The sequence below is a fragment of the Phyllobates terribilis genome, unplaced genomic scaffold, assembly GCF_046119375.1.
Source record: "Phyllobates terribilis strain yellow unplaced genomic scaffold, ASM4611937v1 Scaffold_4__5_contigs__length_816908805, whole genome shotgun sequence".
NCBI classification, from domain to species: Eukaryota; Metazoa; Chordata; class Amphibia; order Anura; family Dendrobatidae; genus Phyllobates; species Phyllobates terribilis.
Genome location: NW_027362764.1, coordinates 311,607,330 through 311,633,671, shown reverse-complemented (window position 1 = coordinate 311,633,671; position 26,342 = coordinate 311,607,330). Strand labels below are relative to the sequence as shown.

At 42.1% G+C, this 26,342-nt stretch overlaps 1 protein-coding gene across 3 annotated transcripts in view; it reads right to left on the bottom strand.

Annotated features, from left to right (window-relative positions):
- Positions 1–26,342, bottom strand: part of RECK (reversion inducing cysteine rich protein with kazal motifs) — a 677,252-nt gene that overhangs the window by 459,039 nt on the left and 191,871 nt on the right. For all 3 annotated transcript variants that reach the window (XM_073678381.1, XM_073678382.1, XM_073678383.1), the window contains exon 6: positions 15,746–15,793. In XM_073678381.1, the coding sequence (XP_073534482.1) occupies positions 15,746–15,793 (48 nt within the window). The remainder of the gene's footprint in view (positions 1–15,745; positions 15,794–26,342) is intronic.

Here is a 26,342-nt window from a genome sequence, read left to right as displayed (position 1 = left end):
TTATCAGACTGGTAAGGGCCTGATAGCCATGGAGCTTCCCAGCCTATTAATACCAGCTCACAGCTGTCTACTTAGCCTTTACTGGTTATTAAAAAGGGGAGACCCTAAAAAAAAGTTATGTGGGGTCCCCCGTATCTTTAGTAACCAGCAAAAGCTAAGCAGACAGCCTCGGGCAGATATTAATAAGCTGGGAAGGTCCATTGTTATTGTTCTCTTCCCAGCCTAAAAAGACCAGCCCGCAGCCACACTAGAAATGGCGCATCCGTTAGATGTGCCAATTTTAGCTGTAAGGCCACGGCCCCACTATCAGTATTTGGTCAGTATTTTTTTCTCTGGAGTGGGAGCCAAAACCAGGTGAAGAACAATCAGAGAAAAGGTATAATAGAAACACGTGCACCAATTCTATATTCATCACCCACTCCTGAGAAAAAATACTGACCAAATACTGATAGTGGGGCTGCGATCTTAGACTCGGCTCTTCCAGATTGCTCTGGTGCATTGGCAATCGAGATAAGAGATCTGCCTGCCTGCACCCGGCAACAGCAGGGATTTTTCCCATTGGTTGCTGACTTTTGTTCACTGTGATACACCCTATTACAGTGATCAAAAGCCCAATATTTAGCACATAGAACAGCACTTGGGCTGTGCCCTGCTGTGCAACACCCTGATCACACCCCTATGTCATGCCCTTAATCAGATTACATTTTTTTATTTTTATTATTTTTTTATTTTATAAAAGTTTCTTTCATTCTTTGCAGTTAGGCTTAGCGTTACTATTTTTTCAAAAGTTAAAAACAAAAATGATGACGATATGACTACATATTCAATATGATGACCTTATGTTATCAAATTCTGTGCAGTACCTGTGGGTTCAAAATTCTCAATAAATTCCTGAATAAAATGAGGGATGTAGTTTCCAAAATGGGGTTACTTGTTGGAGGTTCCTGCTGTTTAGGCACCATAGGGTCCCTGCAAAAGCAACATGGTGCACACAATTTATTTCAGCAAATTTGTGTTCCAAAAAATATTGCTCCTTCCCTTCCAAGCCCTGCTGTTTGTCCAAACATAACTTTTTGACTACATGTGGGGTATCACCACGCTCATAAGAAAGTAAGTAACAAACTGGGGTTCATTTCGCATTAATATACGTGAAGCACCTGAAGGGTTAAGAAAATTCCTGACAACAGCTTTGAGGTATTTGAGGGGTGCAATTTTTAAAATGGTATCACTTTTGGGGAGTTTCCAATAAATATGACCCTCAAAGTCCATTGAAATCTGAACAGGTCCCTAAAGAAACTGGTTTTGGAAATATGTTGAAAAAATGAGAAATTGCTGCTAAACATTTAACCCTTCTAATATCCTAACAAAAATAAAACAATGTTTAAAAATTATGTAGATGTAAAGTACGGCATGTCTTACTGGTTTAAGGATATAAAGATTGAGAGTTTGAAAATTGTGATTTTTTTTCCAATTTTATTTTCAAATCAAACTAATTCTACCACTATCACGAAGTACAATATGTCACGAAAAAATCTCAGAATACATGTATGCCTATCAACCATGGTAGTGACCTGCTTCTGATGGGTCCTATCCTACTAAATTTGCCACTCTTGAACTATGAGCCTACAGTTAAATGGACAAACTTGTCTCTACTCTGACGCTGTAGCCTCATAGTATAATAGAGAGAAGTTTGTCCATTTAACTTTAGGCTCATAGTCCAAGAGTGGCATATTTAGTAGGATAGGACCCATCAGAAGCAGGTCTCCTTGCCGTGGTTGATGGGCATAAATGAATTAGCCAATTTATGTGCTAACAACCTTCATTTTTGTAAGTACATTTCAATGAGTGACAAAACAGTCCAGATTTAATGTTTCCAGTATTTTCATATATTTTGACCCTTATTGAGTACTGCGGAGCTTTTTGAGTTTGTCTTTTTTATATTGTGTAGTCATTGCAGCTGGCACGTGTTCACACTAAAGATGTGCTCGTCTGATTAATGCCATTAAAAAAGAAAAAACAAAGTAAAGTGCAGTATTTTACACACCTCAACTCAAGAAATAATGGAATAAAAAGAGATAAAAAACTCATATGAAAAAATAAATGATTGGAATAGCTCTTAGAATATGATAACCTAGATTGTCATTAGATTCAATAGTAATAAAGTAATAAAATATAAAGTAAACTAAATATATTTGGTATCACTGTGTCCACAATTACCCAAACAATAACATTTGCATGCCCAGTGAATCCTGTAATAAAAAAGATATTAAAAAAAAAATGCCAGAATTGCTGTTTTACTCACTCTACTTGTCTCTGGATGTAATAAAAAGCCATGAAAAAGTCACATGTTCACTACTTGCTACCATCTTGTTTGTTGTTACTACTACTATGTGAGATTGGCTATGCATCATCTATAAATGTAAAATATATTTTATTTCTATTAATGTCTATTTTTAACCAGCTTTGACTAAAATTAAAATTAGAGCTCTTCTGCAGTGCAAGGAATTTGACAAAACTACCCTCAGATGGATTATGAACCCAACCTGTAGTCCTCTGAATGTTAGAAATGTTGTCATCTGGATTAAAAATTCGGTGTACTTGTCTATCCAAGACAAATTCATATAATTTCTGGAGCAAGTAATGCAAGTGTTTCCTGTGACTTCTTAAGGGATGCTCGTATCTTATCAGAGGTACAGAAATATATACAAGTGCTTCTCTGTAAATTACAATATCAAAAGTTAATTTATTTAAGTTTTTCAATACAAAAAGTGAAACTCGTATATTATATAGAGTCATTACAAACAGAGTGATCTATTTCAAGTGTTTATTTCTGTTAATGTTGATGATTATGGCTTACAGCCAATGAAAAGACATAAGTTATTATCTCATTAAATTAGAATAATTAACAAAAAACACCTGCAAAGGCTTCCGATTCATTTAAAAAGGTCCCTTAGTCTGTTTCAGTAGGCTCCACAATCATGGGAAAGATTGCTGACTTGACAGATGTCCAGAAGGTAGTCATTGACACACTCCACAAGGAGGATAAGCCATAAAAGGACATTGCTAAAGAAGCTGGCTTATCACAGAGAACTGTATCCAAGCATATTAATGGAAAGTTGAGTGGAAGGAAAAAGTGCGGTAGAAAAAGGTGCATAAGCAATCGGGATAACCGCAGCTTTGAAAGGATTGTTAAGAAAAAGCCATTCAAAAATTTGGGGGAGATTCACAAGGAGTGGACTGCTGCTGGAGTCATTGCTTCCAGAGCCATCACACACAGACGCATCCAGGACATGGGCTACAAGTGTCGCATTCCTTGTATCAAGCCACTCATGAACAATAGACAATGCCAGAAGCGTCTTACCTGGGCCAAGGAGAAAAAGACCTGGACTGTTGCTCAGTGGTTCAAGGTGGTGTTTTCAGATGAAAGTACATTTTGCATTTCATTTGGAAATCAAGGTCCCAGAGTCTGGAGGAAGAGTGGAGAGGCACACAATCCAAGCTGCTTGAGGTCTAGTGTGAAGTTTCCACAATCAGTGATGGGTTGGGGAGCCATGTCATCTCCTGGAGTAGGTCCACTGTATTTTATCAAGACCAAAGTCAGCGCAGCCGTCTACCAGGACATTTTAGAGCACTTCTTGCTTCCCTCTACCGACAAGCTTTTTGGAGATGGAGATTTCATTCTCCAGCAGAACTTGGCACCTGTCCACACTGCCAAAAGTACCAATACCTGGTTTATAAACAACAGTATCAATGTGCATGATTGGCCAGCAAACTCACCTGACCTTAACCCCATAGAGAATCTATGGAGTATTGTCAAGAGGAAGATGAGACACCAGACCAAACAATGCAGACAAGCTGAAGGCAGCTATCAAAGAAACCTGGGCTTACATAACACCTCAGCAGTGCCACAGGCTGATCGTCTCCATGCCACGCAGCATTGATGCAGTAATTGATGCAAAAGGAGCCCCGACCAAGTATTGAGTGCATTTACTGAACATACATTTCAGTAAGCCAACATTTCGGATTTTATAATAATTTTTCAAGCTGGTGTTATAAAGTATTCTAATTTACTGAGATAATGACTTTTGTACTTTCATTGGTTGTAAGCCATAATCATCAACATTATCAGAAATAAACACTTGAAATAGATCACTCTGTTTGTAATGACTCTATATAATATGAGTTTTACTTTTTGTATTGAAAAACTGAAATAAATTAAATTTTTGATGATATTCTAATTTACTGAGAAGCACTTGTATTTGTGGTTTAAGAGACCCATTTTTGCTCCTCTGATGAAGATGATTCAAAGAAGCTACAACACTTTTACATGTAGAAAACCCTCAAACAAGCAATCAAATCAGAATATCAAGAAACCATCCAGAGGGATGAGCCAGTCACTACCTCCAGGTAGCTGGTCGAGTGTCTTTAAAGTTGATCACTCCCTCTAAGCTTTACAGTTTACTGTGAAAAAACTCAGAAAGAGACCCACATAAGAAGTTCAAACTCTAATATCCTCTCACAACCACCACAGGCCTCTCAGACAGATGAGGCCTATCTGACTGCTCTACTACCTGCAAAACCCAAGCACCAGCATTAGCTTACTCTGCAGTTTTGGAACGCTGCAGAGTACACTTCCCTCCTTTCTATGCTGGGACCTCATTGAGTCAGGGGGTTTGAGACTGCTGATCAACAAGATGGCTGCTGCTACATGTCTATTGAAGGAATCCCACCCCTGCCAGTACCCATAACAGCAGTCCTGACACCTTCCTCAAGGCGATCCCAGCTTATTATGCAACATCAGGAATAAGCATCAGTGCTTGGGCCTAAGGAGAGGTGAAAGATTAAATGGGCATTGTCACCCAACAGCACACATCTCCTCCTCTGGTCTCCTCTGCTGATCTTCTCTGTCTGTATATCTTCTCTGGTTTCCTCACCATCTAACCTTGTGTCATACTTCCTGGGTACAGTGTTGGATGGTCTGTCTTTTAACAGAGGGTCTACCATGAAGCTCCCTGTTCTGCAAGGGACTATTGAGATGAGAGATGATTCTCCTCCCTGACTTATAAAGGATATATAGTGTCATTCATATTAAGTTGCTTGTTATGATCCTGTAAAATTGGGATGGCCAATTCATATTTATGTTTTTTGAGATGTCTAATATTTGCCCCTCGTAGAAGAATAACTTGCCACTCAAGTAGAATAAAAAGTGAAACATTTATTGTCAATCCATACAGTGTAACATTTCGGTCTTATTTAGACCTTCATCAAAACTGATTTCCATATGTAGTGGGAGACTGTCAACTGGCAGTGCTGTGTGGCATTAGCGTTTCATACGCTGTTGAATCGCGCTCATATGGAACACTAATGCTACATAGCGCTGCCAGTTGACTGTCTCCCTCTACATACGGCAATCAGTTCTGAAGAAGGTCTAAATAAAACCGAAACGTTACACTGTATGGATTGCCAATAAATCTTTATCACTTTTTATTCTACTCGAGTGCCAAGTTATTCTTCTACTACTGACTGACGAGTTGGAACCCTGCTTGGGCACCTAACTCTACTACCAGGAGAGCCGTATAGTTCTAAGTTTAATATTTGCCCCTCACCATAGTTCTGCTTAACTTTTCATTATCTAGGGTTATAATAATTGTAATAAAGTCATTGCTTATTTCATTATTCATTGATATATATAAGGCATTTTAGATGTAGAATGACATTCAGTTGAAATAAGAATGAGAAGTGTATCTTAAAGTTTGTGAATATCTGCTGATCTCCTGAAAATAGTGTTTTCGCTTTCTTATCTCTTTAACTAGATGCTTAGTAAAAACTAGAGGGCCTTCATATCTTATTGGTCCATATGTTGTTTATCTCTTTTTGTAAGTTTCCAGAAATAGAATACACGCCTTTGTCAGTGTCTACTTAAACTCGAACAAATTGACAATAGGTTGGACATTTGATTTTGTGGCTATCAATATGCCTACTTGCTAGCAAGATAAGTAAACAAATTATCTTACAAATTCAGGTGTGGACGATTTCTAATTGGTAAGGAAGAAAATTCCACTGACATCTAGCTCTAAGCTATTAATTTTAGTTTACTGATAAGTGACATCAGTTCTGTCACAATTCTGTTGTTGGGTATCCAGGGACCAGGGGCTCCTTCCTTGTTCCTAACGCTAGGAGCACCCTGACTGGCCCTGTTTCCCAGATTACTTCGGAAGGTGAAGATGCCGGGGCCACGTACTTTGAGCTCCTGAATCCACCCTCAGTCTCTTCTCCCCCACCCAGGAAAAGGGGTAGCAGTAGTGTATGGCAGTACACAAACCAGACTAACAAGGTAATACAAACAGGGATAGAGGAAAATACCACTCATACAAATATACGCACACAAACAACAGAGGTCAACACCGGGGAGTGAAGGATGTGGAAAATCCAAAGTAGGAGAAATGGGGATTAACACAGAACCAAAACCACGCAACAGTCTTAGCTAAATCCACCAAATGCCTTCTCAAACAAAAAAACACTAAACTCCTAACCATGCAGCATGAAGCTAGCTCTGACAAGAATAAGGGTAACAATATTTTGAACATTTGAATTTCAGGCGCCATAGCTCACCTTTCACTACTGGTTTGAATATGACACTACCTTTACTTTATAGACAACAACCTTGGCTATCTCATACATAAATTTGACTTGCAACTATTTAGCATATGATTAGTTATGCAGATTCTTCTCATGTCACTGCATTGTACTGTTTTGCTCCTGGTGGTGAAAAAATCTTTTTCTTCCTGTATACTACAAATACAACCTGTTCCCACATTCCCTAATAGCTCAGTGTGTTATTAGGTTGAATCCAAAAAGAAAGGTCACTGGTTGAATCGAGGAGCAGCCATGATGAAGATTAACAGCATCATTCAGCTCATTGATAGCGGTGTTTCGGCCAAGAAAATTGCCAAACTGCATCATGTGAGTACAATGACAGTTGGAAGAATACAAAATTAAGTGCATTCATCCATTCAAAAGCCAAGAGGTGGACGTCCAGGCAAAATATTGGAGTCAACAAGTCTGCTCATCACAAGCTTTCAGTTCTGGCACGACAAACATGGCAGTGAAGGGGATTCATATGCTTTGTAATAGTGAGATAGCAAACATCCATACAAGCACCACGCAACGCATGTTACACAAGTCTGGAATGGTGGCTCGAAAAAAGGTGAAGAAGCCTCAACTTGAATATTGTCATAAGAAGCATCGGCTCGAGTTTGCAAAAAAGTACAAAGTGGACAGTAGACGATTGGAAACGGGTGATTTGGAGTGGTGAGACTAGGTTCTGATGGGAGCAAATGGGTCTGGAAGAAACAAGGGAAAAAAGGGCTAGTGGATTGAGAAATTGAAGGAACTGTCAAGTTCGGTGGAGGAAGCCTGATCATATGGGGTTGTTTCACAGCCAAAGGCATTGGATACTTGACCAGAATCGATGGTGGTCTCAATGCTGAGCTATATGTGAGTATCCTACAAGACGATTTACTTCGTACACTCGAGTACTATAGGTAATGAACATAGAAATAGCTGGCAACATAACGAAAATGGAAGAAATGGAGAGTCTCGTTGCCCAGGACAGGGGGTGGTGCGAATCACAAGGAAACCAACTCCATGACAATCAATGTAGGATAGGAGAACAATGAAGTACACAGGTTAATTTAAATATGCAAAAATAGATTTTATTAAATAGACTGTGAATAATTAATAGAAAAAGTAAAAATGACAGACAAAGGTTTCACTACAAAAAGCATGGTAACTTGAAAATCACATCATAAATTTTTAGTAAGTACAAAATAACAGCAGACAGAAACACCCAAAGATAGCCCAGACCAAACTGTACAAAAATGGCAAGTGCCAGGAAAAGTCCATAATACAAGTGAAGACTGAGCACCATTGGGGAGAAGATAAGCTTACCTGTATGAGAAAACCGCCATTTGTGGTTACCGCTGATGAAGTGGAACAAGGGGGGAGGCTGGAAGGGATTGTGAACGGCCCGACACGCGTTTTGCGTTTTAAAGTAACGCTTTATCAAGGGCAAATTATGGTGCTAAAGTGCGCCTGCCCCATTTAAATACCCGCAATGTGCGCCCAGAGAACAAGTACTTCCGGTCACGTGACCGGCCACGGTCACATGACCCTAGAGAGTGATAGGGCAACAGAGGCGCATGGGTAAGGCGCCGCCTATGTGACGAACTCGACCACGTGCCTGGTTAGATCACATGACGCCCAGGAATGGAAGTGCGCACATGCGCTGGAGAGGGGAATCCCGGACATGCGCAGGAGGCACAGAGATAGCCAGGGGCGAGTGGGATGAATCAAGGCCAGTGACCAAGGGAAAGTATGGATCAGACCAATGCATAACGAGGTGCAGGATACAAAAAATACAGCAATGTATATAAAGGAACCAAAGCCATAATACACAAATATGTAACAGGAGATAATTAATAATGATGGCATCCAGCAGGTAAGTTATATCCAGCTCATCTTCTAATCACATGGACTTGAGTGTAGGGTTAATCACGGGGAGGAGGCATGAGGCACACCAAAATATACATCAATACTAATAAGAAAAATGAAAACACAAAACTGTTAAACAAGAAGTCAGGGATGTTAAAAGAAAAGAAAGTTAAAAAAAAAAAATTAAAAAGTTAAAAATTGCCCCAAAAAGGAAGGTGAAAAATAACTGCAATAGGAACCAAACGCAGAGGGATATTAATATATCATAGGAAGGAGGAGACGCTCAAGGCTCATTTAGACCCTTTGGTTCCATGGTGTCGAGCCTGACAATCCACTGAGTTTGTTTTTGGGCCAAAAGTTTTTTGACGTTACCCCCTCTAACCACCATATGGACGACATCAATACTCCTTATCTTAAGTGACCTGGAGTCACAATTGTGGACCTAACGATAGTGGTGCAGAATAGTTTTTAACTCTGATGGGTCGGCCACTGTCTGTTCTCTTGACATTAGGCCTATATAAATCAAGGAACATTAACATGTCGCATAATAGATAACATTAGCGGTGCTACAGGAAATGTGGTGTCGGATGTTATACTCCTTAAAGCCATCTTATCAACCTTTGCCTGTCATTTTTACTTTTTCTATTGATTATTCTCAGTCTACTTAATAAAATCTATTTTTGCATATTTAAATTAACCTGTGTACTCCATTGTTCTCCTATCCTACACTCGAGTATTATAGGTATGAAAAGGACGACATAGTGTTCCAGCAGGACAACGACCAGAAGCATACTGTGACAAAGTCATTGGCAAACTACTGAAGGGGAGATACAGTATAGGTTACATATACATAGTAACATAGGTTGAATAAAGACCTAGGTCGATCCAGTTCAACCTTTCTCCCCCAATTGTACTCACTACACTAACATACTAACTTACTGGGACTAGGCCTCATAAATGTATTATTACTATTTTTATTATTGTTGCACTATTACAATTAAAAATGAACCTGTATATAATCTTTTAATTAGTTTTATATTTTGTATTACTCTTGTGATTCTAATAATGGTATATCTAAAATCCCTATACCTAAATCTGTTAATCCAGAAGAGGGCAAAAACCTGAGGACACATTCAGCCAATTTGCAACGTGGAAAAATGCCTTCTTGACCCCGAGAAAAGGCGAAAAGTCCTAGAACCCTGGATCAAACCGAATTATGATACTAGTTATGTAATTACTATTATCATATTAAATGTACTACTATAGGTGTAATATTTTGTCTAATTTAACTGTAGCCCACTATGTTATGTGTATCGAGGAAATCATCCAGCCCTTTTTTGAAAGCTGTTATAGTGTCGGCCATCACTACCTCTCGTGGTTGGCATTCCACAGTCCAACTGCTCTGACTGTAAAGAACACTTTTCTGCTTAGGTGCCGGAATCGCCTTTCTTCCACCCGTAATGAGTGCCACCTGATCCTTAGTATGGTCTTTGGAAGGAACAAGTCATGTGCTAGTCCTTTGTACTGACCACACATATATTTATACATGTAAGGCTATGTGCCCACGATACAGAAATGCTCCGGATTTTTCCTGAGTGTTTCTGCATCTCCCTGGCAGAAAAAAAACGCATGCGGATTGTACATGTGGATTGTACATGCGTTTTTCCTGCCAGGGACATGCGGATGTGAAGCGTTCTTCACATGCATTTCTGCATGCGGGTTGACAAGCGCTTTCCAAGCGATTAGCATCACTTGGAAATTGCTTGTCAACTTGTTCACACTATATAAATCCATGCAAACGGCATGGATTTATATAGTGTGACCCGAGAGAATGTAAAAAAATAAAAAATAAATCTATATTTACCTTCCGATGGCCCCTGGAGTCTTGCTTCTCTCGGTACTGACTGCCGGCAGATCGCGATTTGCCGGCAAGGGAGGAGGAGCGCACCGGGGGCCGTCAGAAGGTAAGTATAATATTTATTTTTTATTTTATTTTTTTTTTTACAGTTTCTATGGTACCCGGGTCCGGAGGAGAGTCTCCTCTCCTCTAGACCTGGGTACCATCCGCACATTGGAACGCATGGAATCTGCATGTACAGATCCAGTGATGCGTAATCCATGCGTTCTAATAAAAGTCAATGGCGACGAAAACGCAGCACTTCCGCAAAATAATTGGTAGTGCTGCGTTTTTTTCTGCAATGATAATCCGCAGCGGAAATTTCCGCAGCATGTGCACAGCACATGCGAATTATCATTGGGGAACATGGCAGACGCTGCGTTTTTGCCGCTGCGGAAACGCTTAAAAAACGCTTCGTGGGCACACAGCCTAAATGAGATCTCCTCAGAGGCGTCGTTTTTCTAAGCTAAACAGACTCAACTTTTTCAACTTCAACCTCTCATCATATGAGACGCCTTCCATCCCTTGTAATAATCTAGTTGCACGCCTTTGAACTTACTCTAACTTCTGAATATCCTTTTTAAATGTGGAGCCCAAAACTGGATCCCATATTTCAGATGTGGCCTCACCAGTGATTTATAAAGGGGCAACAGAACGTTGGAATAGCGGGGTTTTATTTCTCTTTTTACACATCCTAAAATATTATTTGCTTATGCAGCTGCTGCTTGACATTTAGTACTACTGCTCAGCTTACTTGCAACCAGAATACCCAAGTCCTTCTCCTGTTCTGTCGTCCCGAGTATACTCCCATTTAATGTATATGCAGCAATAGGATTACTCCATCCTAGGTGCATTACTCTGCATTTATCTACATTAAACCTCATCAGCCCATTCAGTCATCTTATCCAGATCGTTCTGCAATATTGTCAAGATCAGATTTTAATATCCTACATAGTTTGGTGTACCATCCCCAAGGTCATTAATAAAGAGGTTAAAAAGAATCGGTCCTAGCACAGATCCCAGCGGCACCCCACTGCTGACTATATCCCATTTAGAGAACGTACCATTTATGACGACTCTGTTTCCTATTATTTAGACAATTCCTTACTTGTCTGCATATAGTTCCCCTAAGTCCTTGCTTCTGTAGCTTCAGTATAAGGCTGTTATGTGGTACAGTATCAAATGCATTTGCATTGCAATCCAGATAAATCACATCAGCCGCATTACCAACATCCAGATTTGCACTTACCTTCTCATAGAACCCCAACATGTTGGTTAGACACGACCTATTTTTCATGAATATCATTTAATATATTAGTCTCTGAGATATAACTCTGGAGGTCATCTCTTATAATGCCCTCAAAAACTTTGCACACTACTGATGTCAGACTTACCGGACAATAGTTACCTGGATCCACCTTTTTACCTTTCTTAAATATTGGTACCGCATCGGCTATCCTCCAATCCTGTGGCACTACCCTTGTTACCAGAGAGTCTAAGAATATGAGATACAGCGGTTTGTCAATTACTGAGCTTAATTCCCTCATTATCCATGGATGAATACCATCTGGGCCGGGGGATTTGTCAATTTTTAATTTGCTCAGACGCAGGCGTACTTCTTTTTGTGTTAAACTTAGTTATATTAGGTGGTGAACTTTGATTTTTGCCCTGTTAAAAGATCCCTGGAACAGGTTTGTAGGTGAACATGGATGAAAAGTACCTGTTTAATATCTCAGCCTTTTCTTTGTCCTCTATAATTATCTTGTTATTGTTTTTTAAGGGGCCGATACCATCTGATTTTTTCTTTTTGGCATTGATGTATGTATAAAATTTTTTGGAATTTATTTTAATGTTGCTGGCGATTTGTTGCTCTGTAGATAATTTTGCTAGCTTGATTTCTTTTTTACATTTCTTATTTAGGTCTTTATACTCCTGAAATGCTATTTCTGTATTCTCGGCCTTTGAGATTTTGAATTTGTCTCTGTGCACTGCGCAGGCGCCAGGGAGTCACTGTCACTTCCCGGAGCCTGCACAATAAAACCCTGCAGTGCAGTGCACAGAGAGACGGGGCTGGGAGGAAGCAAAGCACGCTCTATGTGAGTGGCACTTTGCGCATGCCCGTTAAGTGAGGGAGAACAGAGCAAGTCACAGGGCCCTGTGACGTGCAGGGGAGGGGGGGGATATGGTAAAGAAGCACATAGGCGGGGATTTTGGGGATTAATAAACAGATAGGCGAGGATTTCTTGGCATCCCCCGGACGCCAGGCCTGTACAATACAGACTTGATAAAACTACATTTCTCTTCAATCAAACCTCTACTATGGGCCTTACAGGTATGTATAGATTTGCTTTTCTATAAACTGTATGCCCATAGTAGAGGTCTGATATCTCCCAGGGGGTGACAGATTCCCTTAAACGCTGGCAATACAGATTTCCAGATCAGACACTATGTAGGAGAGGGCCGTAGCTGATACTGCTGAGTTGAGAACTTCTAAGAAGGAAGCTACAGAGACTCAAAGCTGAGAAGATTAACTCTTGCACTGCTGAAAGAAACTAGCACCATTTAATAAGAGGTATAAGTACTTCTGCTCAATGCAGGAGTACGTTAATTCAGACGCTGCAGTCTACTGGATCCTCTCTGTCGCACTATACCCATAACAGTACCCTCCCTTCTAAAAGGGACCTCTGGAACCTCAGGGACAGGTTTATCAGGATGTGCCATATGAAAGGACCGGACCAACCTAACCACATGGACGTCAGATGATGGTACCTTCAGCCTCTCTTCAGGACAGTAACCCTTCCAGTGTACCAGATACTCAAGAGACCAATGAACCAAATGAGAATCAACAGTTTTAGAAATCTGGAACTCCAAATTCCCAACAACCATAACCAGAGACGGAGGCAGTGGTGATGGTTCAGAGGATACAACGTATTTTTTGAGCAACGACCGGTGAAACACGTTATGAATCCTAAAAGTAGGTGGCAAAGCAAGGCAAAATGCTGGACAATTAATGACAGCCACAATCTTGCAAGGCCCGATGAACCTGGGACCCGGTTTCCAAGAGGGAACCTTCAACTTAATGTTCCTAGAGGACAAGCATACCAAGTCACCAATATACAGGTCCGGACCCACCACACGTCTCGGATCAGCCATACTCTTATATTTGGACCCTATCTTCTTCAAATTATTAAGAACCCCTTGCCATACAGTTCATGCTTAAAACTTACAACTCTGCTCTTCATCTGGCCAAACAAGCCTGCTTCACCACCCTACACTGTGGGTTACCAGCTCCTTCTCACTACACTTTTCTCTAACGCACTCAAGGACACCGTTCTTTCTTGGTTCTCCTCCTTCCTCTGTGACCACTCCTACACTGTATCATTAGCTGGCTCTTCTTCCTCTAATCTTCTCCTTACTGTCGGAGTTTCTCAAGGCTCAGTCCAGGGCCCTCTCCTCTTTTCTCTATAAATTGCCCCTAAAGGACAAAACATCAGCAGATTTAATTTCCAGTACCATATATATGCTGATGACACCCAATTATACACATACTCTCCTGACATCACCCCCACCTTAATACAAAATACCAGGTTTTATAACATGCTGTCCCTAGAAACCCGGCCTTTCCTCTATCTGAAACTTAATCTCTCCAAAACTGAACTTCTTGTGTTTCCTCCCTCTACTAACCTCCCCATACCCGATACTGAAATTGACTTGTATGTTTCAAGCAACACCCTCAATGTGTATCTTGAGATCATATTTGACATGGGACTTTCCTTTATTCCCCATATTCAATCACTCACTCATGTTACCTGTATCTTAAAAACTTCTCCAGAACTGCAAAAACTATTACAGTGCCTTTTTTCATTCTCATCTGGACTACTGCAATTCTCTATTGATTGGTCTCCCTCTTACCAAACTTTCTAATCCATCAATCCGTTAATCCATCCTGAATGCAGCAGCCTGGGTAGTTTAGCTGCTTCACTGACGCCTCCACCTTGTGCCAGTCATTGTACTTGTTACTCATTCGGTAAAGTGTACAATATGAAGCAGCACCACTGAACTTATTCTCAGTTCTAAACCACCCTACAGCTCCTCCTTCATCTCTGTTTATCAACCTGCCAGTGCTCTCCATTCTGCAACTGATCTGAGGCTAAGTGCCCACGATGCAGAAATGCTGCATGTTTTTTCTACATCTCCCTGGCAGGAAAAACTCATGTGGATTTTACATGCGTTTTTCCCGCCAGGTAGAAGGGTTTGTCAAGCGATTTTGCATGCATTTCTGCATGTGGGTTATCAAGCGCTTTTCCAATCGATTTTAGCATCACTGGGAAAAGTGCTTGAGAACTTGTTCACAATATATAAATCCATGCAACCGGCATGAATTTATAGTAGTGTGACCAAGTTAGTTAAAAAAAAAAGAATAAGAATGATAAAAAAATTAAAAAAAAAGATTATGCTTACCTTCCGATGTCCTCCCTGTGTTTTCTCCGCTGCGTCCGGTGTCTTGGGCGGCTCGCGGTGGAGTGAAGGACCTGCAGTGACGTCATTGAGTCATGTGACAGGTCACATGACTCAATGACGTCATGGCAGGTCCTTCACAAAACCGCGACCCATACAACAGACCAGACGGAGGGGAGAAAACATCGGGAGGACATCGGAAGGTAAGTATAATCTTTTTTTTTATTTTAAATTCTTTTTTTACAGTTTCTATGGTACCCAGGTCTGGATGAGAGTCTCCTCTCCTCCAGACCTGGGTACCATCCGCACATTGAACCGTGTGATATCCGCATGTACAGATGCAGTGATGCGGATGTCACGCGGTCCAATGCAAGTCAATGGCAGCGATTAAGCTGCGTGTCCGCAAAATTAACGGACATGCTGCATATTTTTCCGCAATGATAATCCACAGCGGAGATTTCCGCAGCATGTGCACAGCACATGCGGATCATCATTGGGGAACATGGGGCATGTATTACCAAGCGTTTTTTAAGCGTTTTCGCAGAGGAAATTCCGCTGCAAAAACGCTTCAAAAACGCATCGTGGGCACGCAGCCTAAGATTAACATCCTCTATAATCCAAACCTCCCACTTCTGTCTCTAAGACTTCCTTTGTGCTGTGTCATTTTTCTGGAAAGCACTACCCCAGGCGATCCGATTAATACCTAGACCCCACATTTTTAAGAGAGCTTTAAAAACATGTTTCTTTAGACAAGCCTATGCACTAATTTCAGTTATCTAATTCTTCCCTGTACCCGCTTTCTAAATTTTCAGTAGAATCTGGTCCCTCCCTTTCGTCTGTCTTCACATCCTCCATGCACCCAATAGCACTTGGTAGCTGTACAGATACTGCTCTTACCTCGTATTCTTTTCTGCAGTTTTTTAAAATGTCATTTGTGGAAGATGCCTAAATAAAAATGACAAAATGAAATATTATATTGATCAGTATAATAAAACGTACAAATCTGAAAGAAGGAAAAACTTAATTGAAAGTATTGTTCACATACAATGGCATATTTCTCATCAATTGTCATTTCTTTATTAGTCATATATGCATGTAACTTCAAATTACAATGTTTTTGCAAAGCATTTGCATGGTTTGTACAGGTAAAATACATATTACGGACAAAATGTCCAATTCAAATGGATTTTCCAGGCTTACTATATTGATAACCTATTCTTAGGATAGATATCAGATTGGTGGTGGCCTGACACCTCGCATCAGGACCAGGCTAGAAGAAAAAGAGCAGCAATGACGCACAAACCCCACCAGTCCACATCTACTATATAACCAGGGATGTGTCCTTCTGTCCTCTATAGACTGAGCATGCTCAGAATTACGCTATGATGACAATATGTCCAGGACAAGAGAGAGAGAAAGAAAAAGACAAATTTGTGAGTACACCCCCATATTATTAGTACACAATATATACAGCGCGAAGCATAAGTGAGTACACCCCCTGTATTCTCAGTGCGTAATACATACAGCGCTCAGCGTAAGTGAGTACACCCCCCTGTATTCTCAGTAAGTTATATATACAGCGTTCAGAGTAAGTGAGTACACCCCCTATATTCTCAGTACGTTATACATACAGGGCTCAGCGTAAGTGAGTACACCCCCTGTATTCTCAGTACTTTATACATACAGCGCTCAGCGTAAGTGAGTACACCCCCTATATTCTCAGGACGTTATACATACAGCGCTCAGCGTAAGTGAGTACACCCCCTGTATTCTAAGTACGTTATACATACAGGGCTCAGCGTAAGTGAGTACATCTCCCTGTATTCTCAGTACTTTATACATACAGCGCTCAGCGTAAGTGAGTACACCCCCTATATTCTCAGGATGTTATACATACAGCGCTCAGCGTAAGTGAGTACACCCCCTGTATTCTAAGTACGTTATACATACAGGGCTCAGCGTAAGTGAGTACATCTCCCTGTATTCTCAGTACGTTATACATACAGCGCTCAGCGTAAGTGAGTACACCCCCTGTATTCTCAGGACGTTATACATACAGCGCTCAGCGTAAGTGAGTACACCCCCTGTATTCTCAGGACGTTATACATACAGCGTTCAGCATTAGTGAGTACACCCCCTGTATTCTCAGGACGTTATACATACAGTGCTCAGCGTGAGTACACCCCCTGTATTCTCAGTACGTAATACATACAGCGCTCAGCGTAAGTGAGTACACCCCCTGTATTCTCAGGACGTTATACATACAGCGCTCAGCGTAAGTGAGTACACCCCCTGTATTCTCAGTACGTAATACATACAGCGCTCAGCGTAAGTGAGTACACCCCCCTGTATTCTCAGTAAGTTATATATACAGCGTTCAGCGTAAGTGAGTACACCCCCTATATTCTCAGTACGTTATACATACAGGGCTCAGCTTAAGTGAGTACATCTCCCTGTATTCTCAGTACTTTATACATACAGCGCTCAGCGTAAGTGAGTACACCCCCTATATTCTCAGTACGTTATACATACAGCGCTCAGCGTAAGTGAGTACACCCCCTGTATTCTCAGTACGTTATAAATACAGCGTTCAGCGTACGTGAGTACACCCCCTGTATTCTCTGTACGTTATACATACAGCGCTCAGCATAAGTGAGTACACCCCCCTGTATTCTCTGTACGTTATACATACAGCACTCAGCATAAGTGAGTACACCTCCCTGTTTTCTCAGTACGCTATACAGACAGAGCTCAGCGTAAGTCAATACATCCCCTTGTATTCTCAGTACGTTATATATACAGCACTCAGCGTGAGTACACCCCCCGTATTCTCTATGTTATATACACAGAGCTCAGCATAAGTAAGTACACCCTCCTGTATTCTCAGTACGTTATACATACAGCACTCAGTGTAAGTGAGTACACTCCCTGGATTCTCAGTATGTTATACATACAGCACTCAGCGTAAGTGAGTACACTCCCTGGATTCTCAGTATGTTATACATACAGCACTCAGCGTAAGTGAGTACACCCCCCTGTATTCTCAGAATGTTACATCTACAGTGCTCAGCATAAGTGAGTACACCCCCTGTATTCTCAGTACGTTATATCTACAGCACTCAGCGTAAGTGAGTACTCCCCCCAGTATTCTCAGTACGTTATACATACAGAGTTCAGCGTAAGTGAGTACACCCCTGTATTCTCAGTACATTATACACACAGCGCTCAGCGCAACTGAGTATACCCCCTACTGTATATTCTCAATACATTATATATACAGCACTCAGCGTAAGTGAGTACACCCCCCGTATTCTCAGTACGTTATATACACAGAGCTCAGCATAAGTAAGTACACCCTCCTGTATTCTCAGTACGTTATATATACAGCACTCAGTGTTCACCCCCCTATATTCCCAGTACATTATACACACAGCGCTCAGCGTAAGTGAGTACACCTCCCTGTATTCTCAGTACATCTTATATATGTTGGACGCGTCCTTCTGTCCTAAGCCAGGATGGGTGGCGCCGGCGCAGTGAGGCACCGGAGTCAACACGTGTGCATACCACACTACGACATCATTTTATTGAAGACACTGTATATGCGGATTTGCAGACAATGTCTTTAAAATTAATTGCGCAGGATAGCGCGGTATGCGCATGTGCTCACTCCAGCGCCATTAATAAAATTAAAAATGTACCAATAAAAATGCTCGCCACCCTTTTGAGTAGAACGGGTTCAATAGCTAGTCATATAATATCCCTCGCCTCCCAGCTGATTGAATTTTACTTTACTTGGTCATGCCCCTCATCCCTCTATTAAAGGAGGTATGTGAGGAGTCAAGTGTGAAAGGTTCTCAGGATCATAAGGAGTCCCAGCGATTGGAAAGTTATCCCCTATAAGGAAGATAGGCGTCTTTCATTGTTGGGTCCCTGTCCTTCTCTGTCACCTCTCTTGGGCTGAAATGCAAGCCTACAATTTATGGGTCAGGACTGAACTAGGTAACTACTTAAAATCACGTGAGGCAGATGGGGGACGGAGTGCACATGCCAAATAGATTATTTAGAAACATAGTGAAAATGGCCAGCACATCCTTGCTAATGTGAATAGGAGCCAACAAAAAAACTTGAAACTATAAAAAAGGTCAAAGTTGCCTCCTAAATTGCTAAGAGTGATTGCTCTAAGACATTGAAACTGCATTACTGCAATAAAAACATAGGAAAGCGCTACAAAATGTACACATTAAATATTTCAAATTTATTTTCTGTAATATTAATATGAAAAATTACATGTGAACTGCTGCAGATTCATTAGAAGACACTGTTTGCTGGTACATATACACTATGAGAGACATGAGACTTCTGTATATATGTAAGGTGCCCCAGCAAGGTAGTCGTGGGTGAGTTGTGGCCCCTGCTTGCTTTGACACCCTACAGACAATTTGTGTCCTCCCTCTGATGTGTGAATGGGTATGTGACATCCTTCACTTACTTCAAACCATCCAATCGCGGCTGTCTCCAGGCGTTTCTCTTCTGGGACCATGGCAGCAATAAATTCAGAGGACACGAAGTTCTTAACCATAACTGGGATTTTACTTGGGGGGAGAGGAGTATATACAGTATTTACAGTCGGGTACATTGGATAAGGCCCAACAGCTTTTCATCTCCCATACAGGTGCTAGAAACATCTTCCACTTTAGGTGAAGCATCTCTCTAACTCTATTCTCTAGCTGAAGAGAAGTATCCTCACCAGCGGCAGTGTATCCGGATCCTATGTCTCCCTCAAGGCTTAGCCTGGAGTCCTATCTTCCTCTGCTACCTGCAGACTAGAAGTGCCCCGGGGTCCTCAATACCTCTGTTGAGTTTCTCCGGCCGGCTAATGGGACTCCTGCGTGAAGAGATATTTACACTGCTTATCCACTGTCTAAGGGTAGGGAGCTCCCATCTACCCTAGCAGCCAATTTGCTTGGCTGTCCGTCCGTAAGGGTATGTGCACACGATGCAGAAATGAAGCAGAAAATTTCTGCATCATTTCTGCATCTCCCTGGCAGAAAAAACGCATGCAGATTGTGCATGCGTTTTTCCTGCAGAATACATGCGGATCCACATGCAGATTCACATGCGTTTCCGCATGCAGATTGAGGCTATGTGCCCACGTTGCGGACCTGAAGCATATTTTTTACGCTTCTCCCTGGCGGAAAAATCGCATGCGGATATTACATGCGGTTTTCCTGCCAGGTAGAAGCGTTTGTGAGGCGTCTTTGCATGCATTTCCGCATGCGGGTTATCAAGCACTTCTCCAAGCATCACTTGGAAAAGTGCTTGACAACTTGTTCAGAAAGGTAAAAAATAAAAAAATAAACTTTATACTCACCTTCTGATGCATTCTCTGCCCCGTCCGGAGGCTTGAGCGGCTCACGCTGTTGTGTGCGGGACCTGCGGTGACGTCATTGAGTCATGTGGTGGGTCACATGACTCAATGACGTGGCAGGTCCTTCAGACAACAGCGCGACGGAGGGAAAACATCAGAAGATAAGTATAAACTTTATTTTATTCTTTTTTTTACAGGTTCTTTGGTACCCAGGTCTGGATGAGAGTCTCCTCTCATCCAGACTTGGGTACCATCCGCACATTGATTCCGCTGCGCTTCCGCAAAATTAATGAACATGCTGCGGATTTTTGACCGCAGCATATACGCTGCGGAAAAATCCGCAGCATGGGCATTGACATTGCGGAATGCCATTGGGGACCATGGGGTGCGGATATACATGCGTTTTTCAAGCGTTTACGCTGCGGAAATTCCGCAGCATATACGCTTGAAAAATGCTACGTGGGCACACAGCCTGACAAGCGCTTTCCAGGCGATTTTAGCATCACCTGGAAAGTGCTTGACAACTAGGTCACACTGTATAAATCCATGCAAACAGCATGGATTTATATAGTGTGACCCGAGAGAGTGTATATACTTACCTCCGATGGCCCGCGCTGTCCTGCTTTACAAAGTTCCCGGCTGCCGGCAACTTTGAATTGAAAGACCTGCCGACGTCAGCGTCACGTGACCCGTCACATGACTCTGACGTCAGCACAGGTCCTACAACTCACTGCAAGTGCCGGGAACCAAGCGGGAGCGCTGCGCGGGCCGACAGAAGGTAAGAATACATTTATTTTTTATTCTATTCTTTTTTTACAGCTTTTTTAATGGTACCTGGGTGTGGATGAGACTCTCCTCTCCTCTACACCCGGGTACCATCCGCATATTAGAACGCGCCAATAGCGCAAGTACAGATGCTGTCTTGCGGAATTGGCGCGTTCTAATGCAAGTCAATGGCGGCGAAATCGCCGCGTTTCCGCAAAATTAATTGACATGCTGCGGACTTTTGACCGCAGCGTTCACGCTGCGGAAAAATCCGCATCATGGGCACAGCACATGCGGATTTCCATTGGGGAACATTGCTTCCCTTCTACCATGCGTTTTTCATGCGTTTCCGCGGCGTTTACGCAACTGCAAAAACGCCGCGGAAACGCATGAAATACGCATCGTGTGAACTCAGCCTAAGGCTTCTTGTCACAACTCTGACAGGACTCCAACTGACACTTTATGGAAAATTCTCCAGACGTTACCTAGGATGCCCCGCCCCCTGCGACAGTTAATTCCTCACTGTCATTCTGGTAACAGGCTCTCACTAACAGCTGCGACTGACAGTGGCATCTTGTAGCCAATTAAAAGTAATACAGCTCCACAAGGAAATATATAAGGGATAAGCTTTATACATACTTTATGCTTGATCATGGCACTAAGTTCCCCCTCTACTCTACTGGCTTGATCATGACAGCTAACCCCTTAACTGGACCTAACGGCAGCTCAGAGAGATATAACTATGGGAACATTCTCTTTTAACTCTTTCATTGCCAAAGGAAGGCTACGTCCTTCCCCACTACTACATACACTGCTCAAAAAAATAAAGGGAACACTCAAATAACACATCCTAGATCTGAATGAATGAAATATTCTCATTGCATACTTTGTTCTGTACAAAGTTGAATGTGCTGACAACAAAATCACACAAAAATCATCAATGGAAATCAAATTTATTAACCAATGGAGGCCTGGATTTGGAGTCACCCCCAAAATTAAAGTGGAAAAACACACTACCGGCTGATCCAACTTTGGACTTCCACCCCACACTATTACTGACCCACTGGCAAACCGGTCATGCTGAAGGATGTTGCAGGCAGCAGATCGCTCTCCACAGAGTCTCCAGACTCTGCCACGTCTGTCACATGTGCTCAGTGTGAACCTGCTTTCATCTGTGAAGAGCACAGGGCGCCAGTGGCAACTTTGCCAATTCTGGTGTTCTGTGGCAAATGCCAGGCGTCCTGCACGGTGTTGGGCTGTGAGCACAACCCCCATCTGTGGATGTCGGACCCTCATACCACCCTCATGGAGTTGGTTTCTAACAGTTTGTGCAGACTCATGCACATTTGTGGCCTGCTGGAGGTCATTTTGCAGGGCTCTGGCAGTGCTCCTCCTGTTCCTCCTTGCACAAAGGCGGAGGTAGCGCTCCTGCTACTGGGTTATTGCCCTCCTACGGCCCCCTCCACGTCTCCTGGTGTACTGGTCTGTTTCCTGGTAGTGCTGCCTCCAGCCACTGGACACAGCAAACCTTCTTGCCACAGCTCGCATTGATGTGCCATCCTGGATGAACTGCACTACCTGAGCAACTTCTGTGGGTTGTTGAGTCAGTCTCATGCTACCACGAGTGTGAAAGCGCAACCAACATTCAAAAGTGACCAAAACATTAGCCTGAAAGCATTGGCACTGAGATGTGGTCTGTGGTCCCCACCTGTAGAACCACTCCTTTATTGAGTGTGTCTTGATAATTGCCAATAATTTCCATCTATTGTCTATTCCATTTGCACAACAGCATGTGACATTGATTGTCAATTAGTGTTGCTTCCTAAGTGGACAGTTTGATTTCACAGAAGTTTAATTTACTTGGAGTTATATTCTGTTGTTTAAGTGTTCCCTTTATTTTTTTTGAGCAGATACATCATATGAGAAACACTGGGACCACAGTCTAGATAAAAAGGCTCCATCTCAGTACTAACCCAGATCTTGGAGATGGGGACAGATAAGAGCTTCAGAGTGTCCAGGGACTGGGGATTGGAGTGTAAAGCGCAAACTCTACACACAAAAGAACATCCTGATGCTGGTACTGGCCTGTGTCAGACTAAGAAACAGCCCTGTATGCCATGTACGCGCACACACATTAATAGTAGGAGGATTTAAAGGGAAGGCGGCCATAAAATGGGGCCGCGCCCCACTTTATGCTTCAGTGGAAACCTATTTTTTTGATTTTTGCACATAAGATGTCTTCAGTTTCCAAAAGATTTACCCTGCTATGCTCAAGAACTCCTTTAAAGGCCCCCATACACTTTAGATAGATGTTGGCCGAACGATGGTTCAGCCGATCATTCAACTGGTAGCTCTCCCATACACTCGAGCGCTCCCATATTGTCAATGATAGGGCCACTTCCAAATATCAGGGGTGACTTATACCTTAGAAAATAAAAAAGACAGCAGACCAAAACTGGAATTGCACTATAATTATATTCTCCAACATCATCTGTTGCAGGCCCCTATACAAATTTAACTTTTGGCCGAATCCAAGGATATTGGTGGGTTTGGCTGAAAATAGTCTAATGTGTATGGGGGACTTAACCATGGATAGTTGTAAATATTAACTTGTCAAAATGTAAAGGCCATAGTAAAGTAAACCCTACTTTTTAAAGCCATAGCTTTTTTATTTTTCCATTCACATAGCCGGGCTTGGTTTTTCTGGGACGAGTTGTAGTTTCGAATGACACCATTCATTTTACCATACAATGGGCTGGAAAATGGAAAAAAAAAACAAATGCAGTGAAATTGTACAAAAAATGTAGTTCCTCAATATTTCTTTGTGTATTTTTTTCAGTATTCATTTTTCACTTAACATGACCTACCTGGAAATGATGATTTTCCAGGTCAATACAATTATAGTGATACCAGAAATGTATTGTAATTTTTATTTATTATATATAAAATGAGATTGAGACTTCAAAGTCAATTGTGTTTATAGTTATAAAATAAAGGAGTCATACATTTGGAATATATACTGAATATATATTGGTTAACTATAATAAATTTCTTAAAATGGAATATCAGCTAGGCAATAGCGAGCCACTACAGTCCTGATAAGAAATTAACAGGGTTTTGTGTAAGTTAAATAGAACTCTGGCTATGGTCCCTTATATAATATGAATGGCCAGAGGTGGGGGATCTATTTATCTTTCCCTTCAAATTACTTTCTTTGAACTGCAAAACAAGCGTTCCTTTTTGCAGTCCAAAAAGTTATTTGGAGGGAAGTTTAGCATCAGCAGGTAATAGTTTAACAGAGAGAGGGTCATTTAATGACAGGGACCTTTATGTTCAGTTCTGCCTAATCGCACTGCAGGGGGCTTAGAGCAGTAGCTAGCTATGGAGGAGGCAGAGGGTGCAGTCGTCCCAGGCCCCGCACTCAGAGAAGCCCACCTGGAGCTACATTAGTCTTAATTGATCTTAATTGGTCAGTGTGCATAACTTTCCGATACCATTAAACCCTGCGGTAGAGCAGGGAGACATGGTCACCTTGCACTACCACTCTCCATTCTGTAGACCGCAGGTCGCTTTAAACCTGCGGTCTACAGAATGGCCGCAGTGCTGGCGCATGCACAGGACGTCACAGTCTTGTAGTGGTGACATTCTGTGCATTTGTCAGCACTATGACAGGGCGTTGCCTTGTCGCTGGACTCATAAGGATCCTGGGTTAAGTGTATATATGATTTTTTTTTTAAATTAAAACTTGTGGTGTTATGTGGGGGCATCATAAACAATGGGGGACCCTTATACATAGTGTGGGGGATCTTGAAACAGGATGGGTGAGCCCTCATACATTTTAGAGACTAATGCAGGGGCCATTATAGAGCTTGGGGACTAATGCAGGGGCCATTATACAGTTTGTGGACTAATGCAGAGGGAAATATACAGCTTGTGGACTAATGAAGGAGACATTATACAGCTTGTGGATTAATGCAGGGGTCAATATACAGCTTGGGGACTAATATAGGGACCATTATACAGCTTGGGGACTAATGCTGGAGCCATTATACAGATTGTGGACTAATGCAAAGGCCATTATACCACTTGAGGAGTAATGCTGGGGCCATTATACATCTTGCGGACTAATGCAGGAGCTATTATACAGCTTGTGGACTAATGCAGAAGCCATTATACAGCTTGTGGACTAATGCAGAAGCCATTATACAGCTTGTGAACTAATTCAAGGAACATTATACATATTGTGGACTAATGCAGAAGCCATTATACAGCTTGTGAACTAATGCAGGGGCCATTATACAGCTTGTGGACTAATGCAGAGGGAATTATACATTATACAGCTTGTGGACTAATGCAAGGGCCATTATACAGCTTGTGAATTAATGCAAGTGACATTATACAGCTTGGGGACTAATGCAAGGAGCATTATAGAGCTTGGGGGATAATGCAGGGGCCATTATACAGCTAGAGGACTAATGCAGGGGGCATTATACAGCTTGGGGACTAATGTAGGGGCCATTATACAGTTTGGGGACTAATGCGCAGGCTATTATACAGATTGAGTACTAATGCGAGGGCCGTTATACACTGTAGAAGCTAGTGTGGGGGCCATTATACAGCTTGTGGGCTAATGAGGGGGCAATTATAAAGTTTGGGGGATAATGTGGGGGGCATTATACAGTTAGAGAGCGGATATTGTGGCCATTATGCAGTCTGAGGGCTAATGCAGGGTCCATTATACAGTCTTAAGGCTACTGTGGGGATCATTATACTGTGTTTTGGGTGATCATACTATGTGTAGAAGAGCTGTGGGCACATCATACTGTGTATAACGGAGCTGTGGGCCCATTATATTGTGTACATGGGAGCTGTGGGCTCACCATACTGAGTATAGTGGAGCAACTACAGCAGCAGCAGCAATAGTTTCAACTGCAGTTGCAATGGCAGAATTAGTAGCTTACCAAGTATATGGCTCTCTTGACACAAACTATAAGGGCCAGGTAGATGGTACTTTCCACTGCCAAAGGGAATGTATTCATGTGAGGCAAATGGTACGAGAGGCTTTTCTGACTGTCTTTGAAAGAGTGGCAGATAGGGAGAAACTGCACCCCAGAGCAATGGGCAGAGGTTCTGGCTCCATATGTTACTGGGGATCCTCAGAAAGCATACTATGATGTTGCCATTTAGGATGCTAAGGAGTACAGCAAGCAAAAAGATGGAGGCCATGGTGAAATTGGGCGTAACCTTGGCAGTCCAGGTGCAACGGGTATATCTCTGGATCTACCCAAAAGGACAAGCCTCCCCAATCCAAGATGTAGGACCCGTTACACCTGATGCAAATATGGCTGCAGCATGAGACTT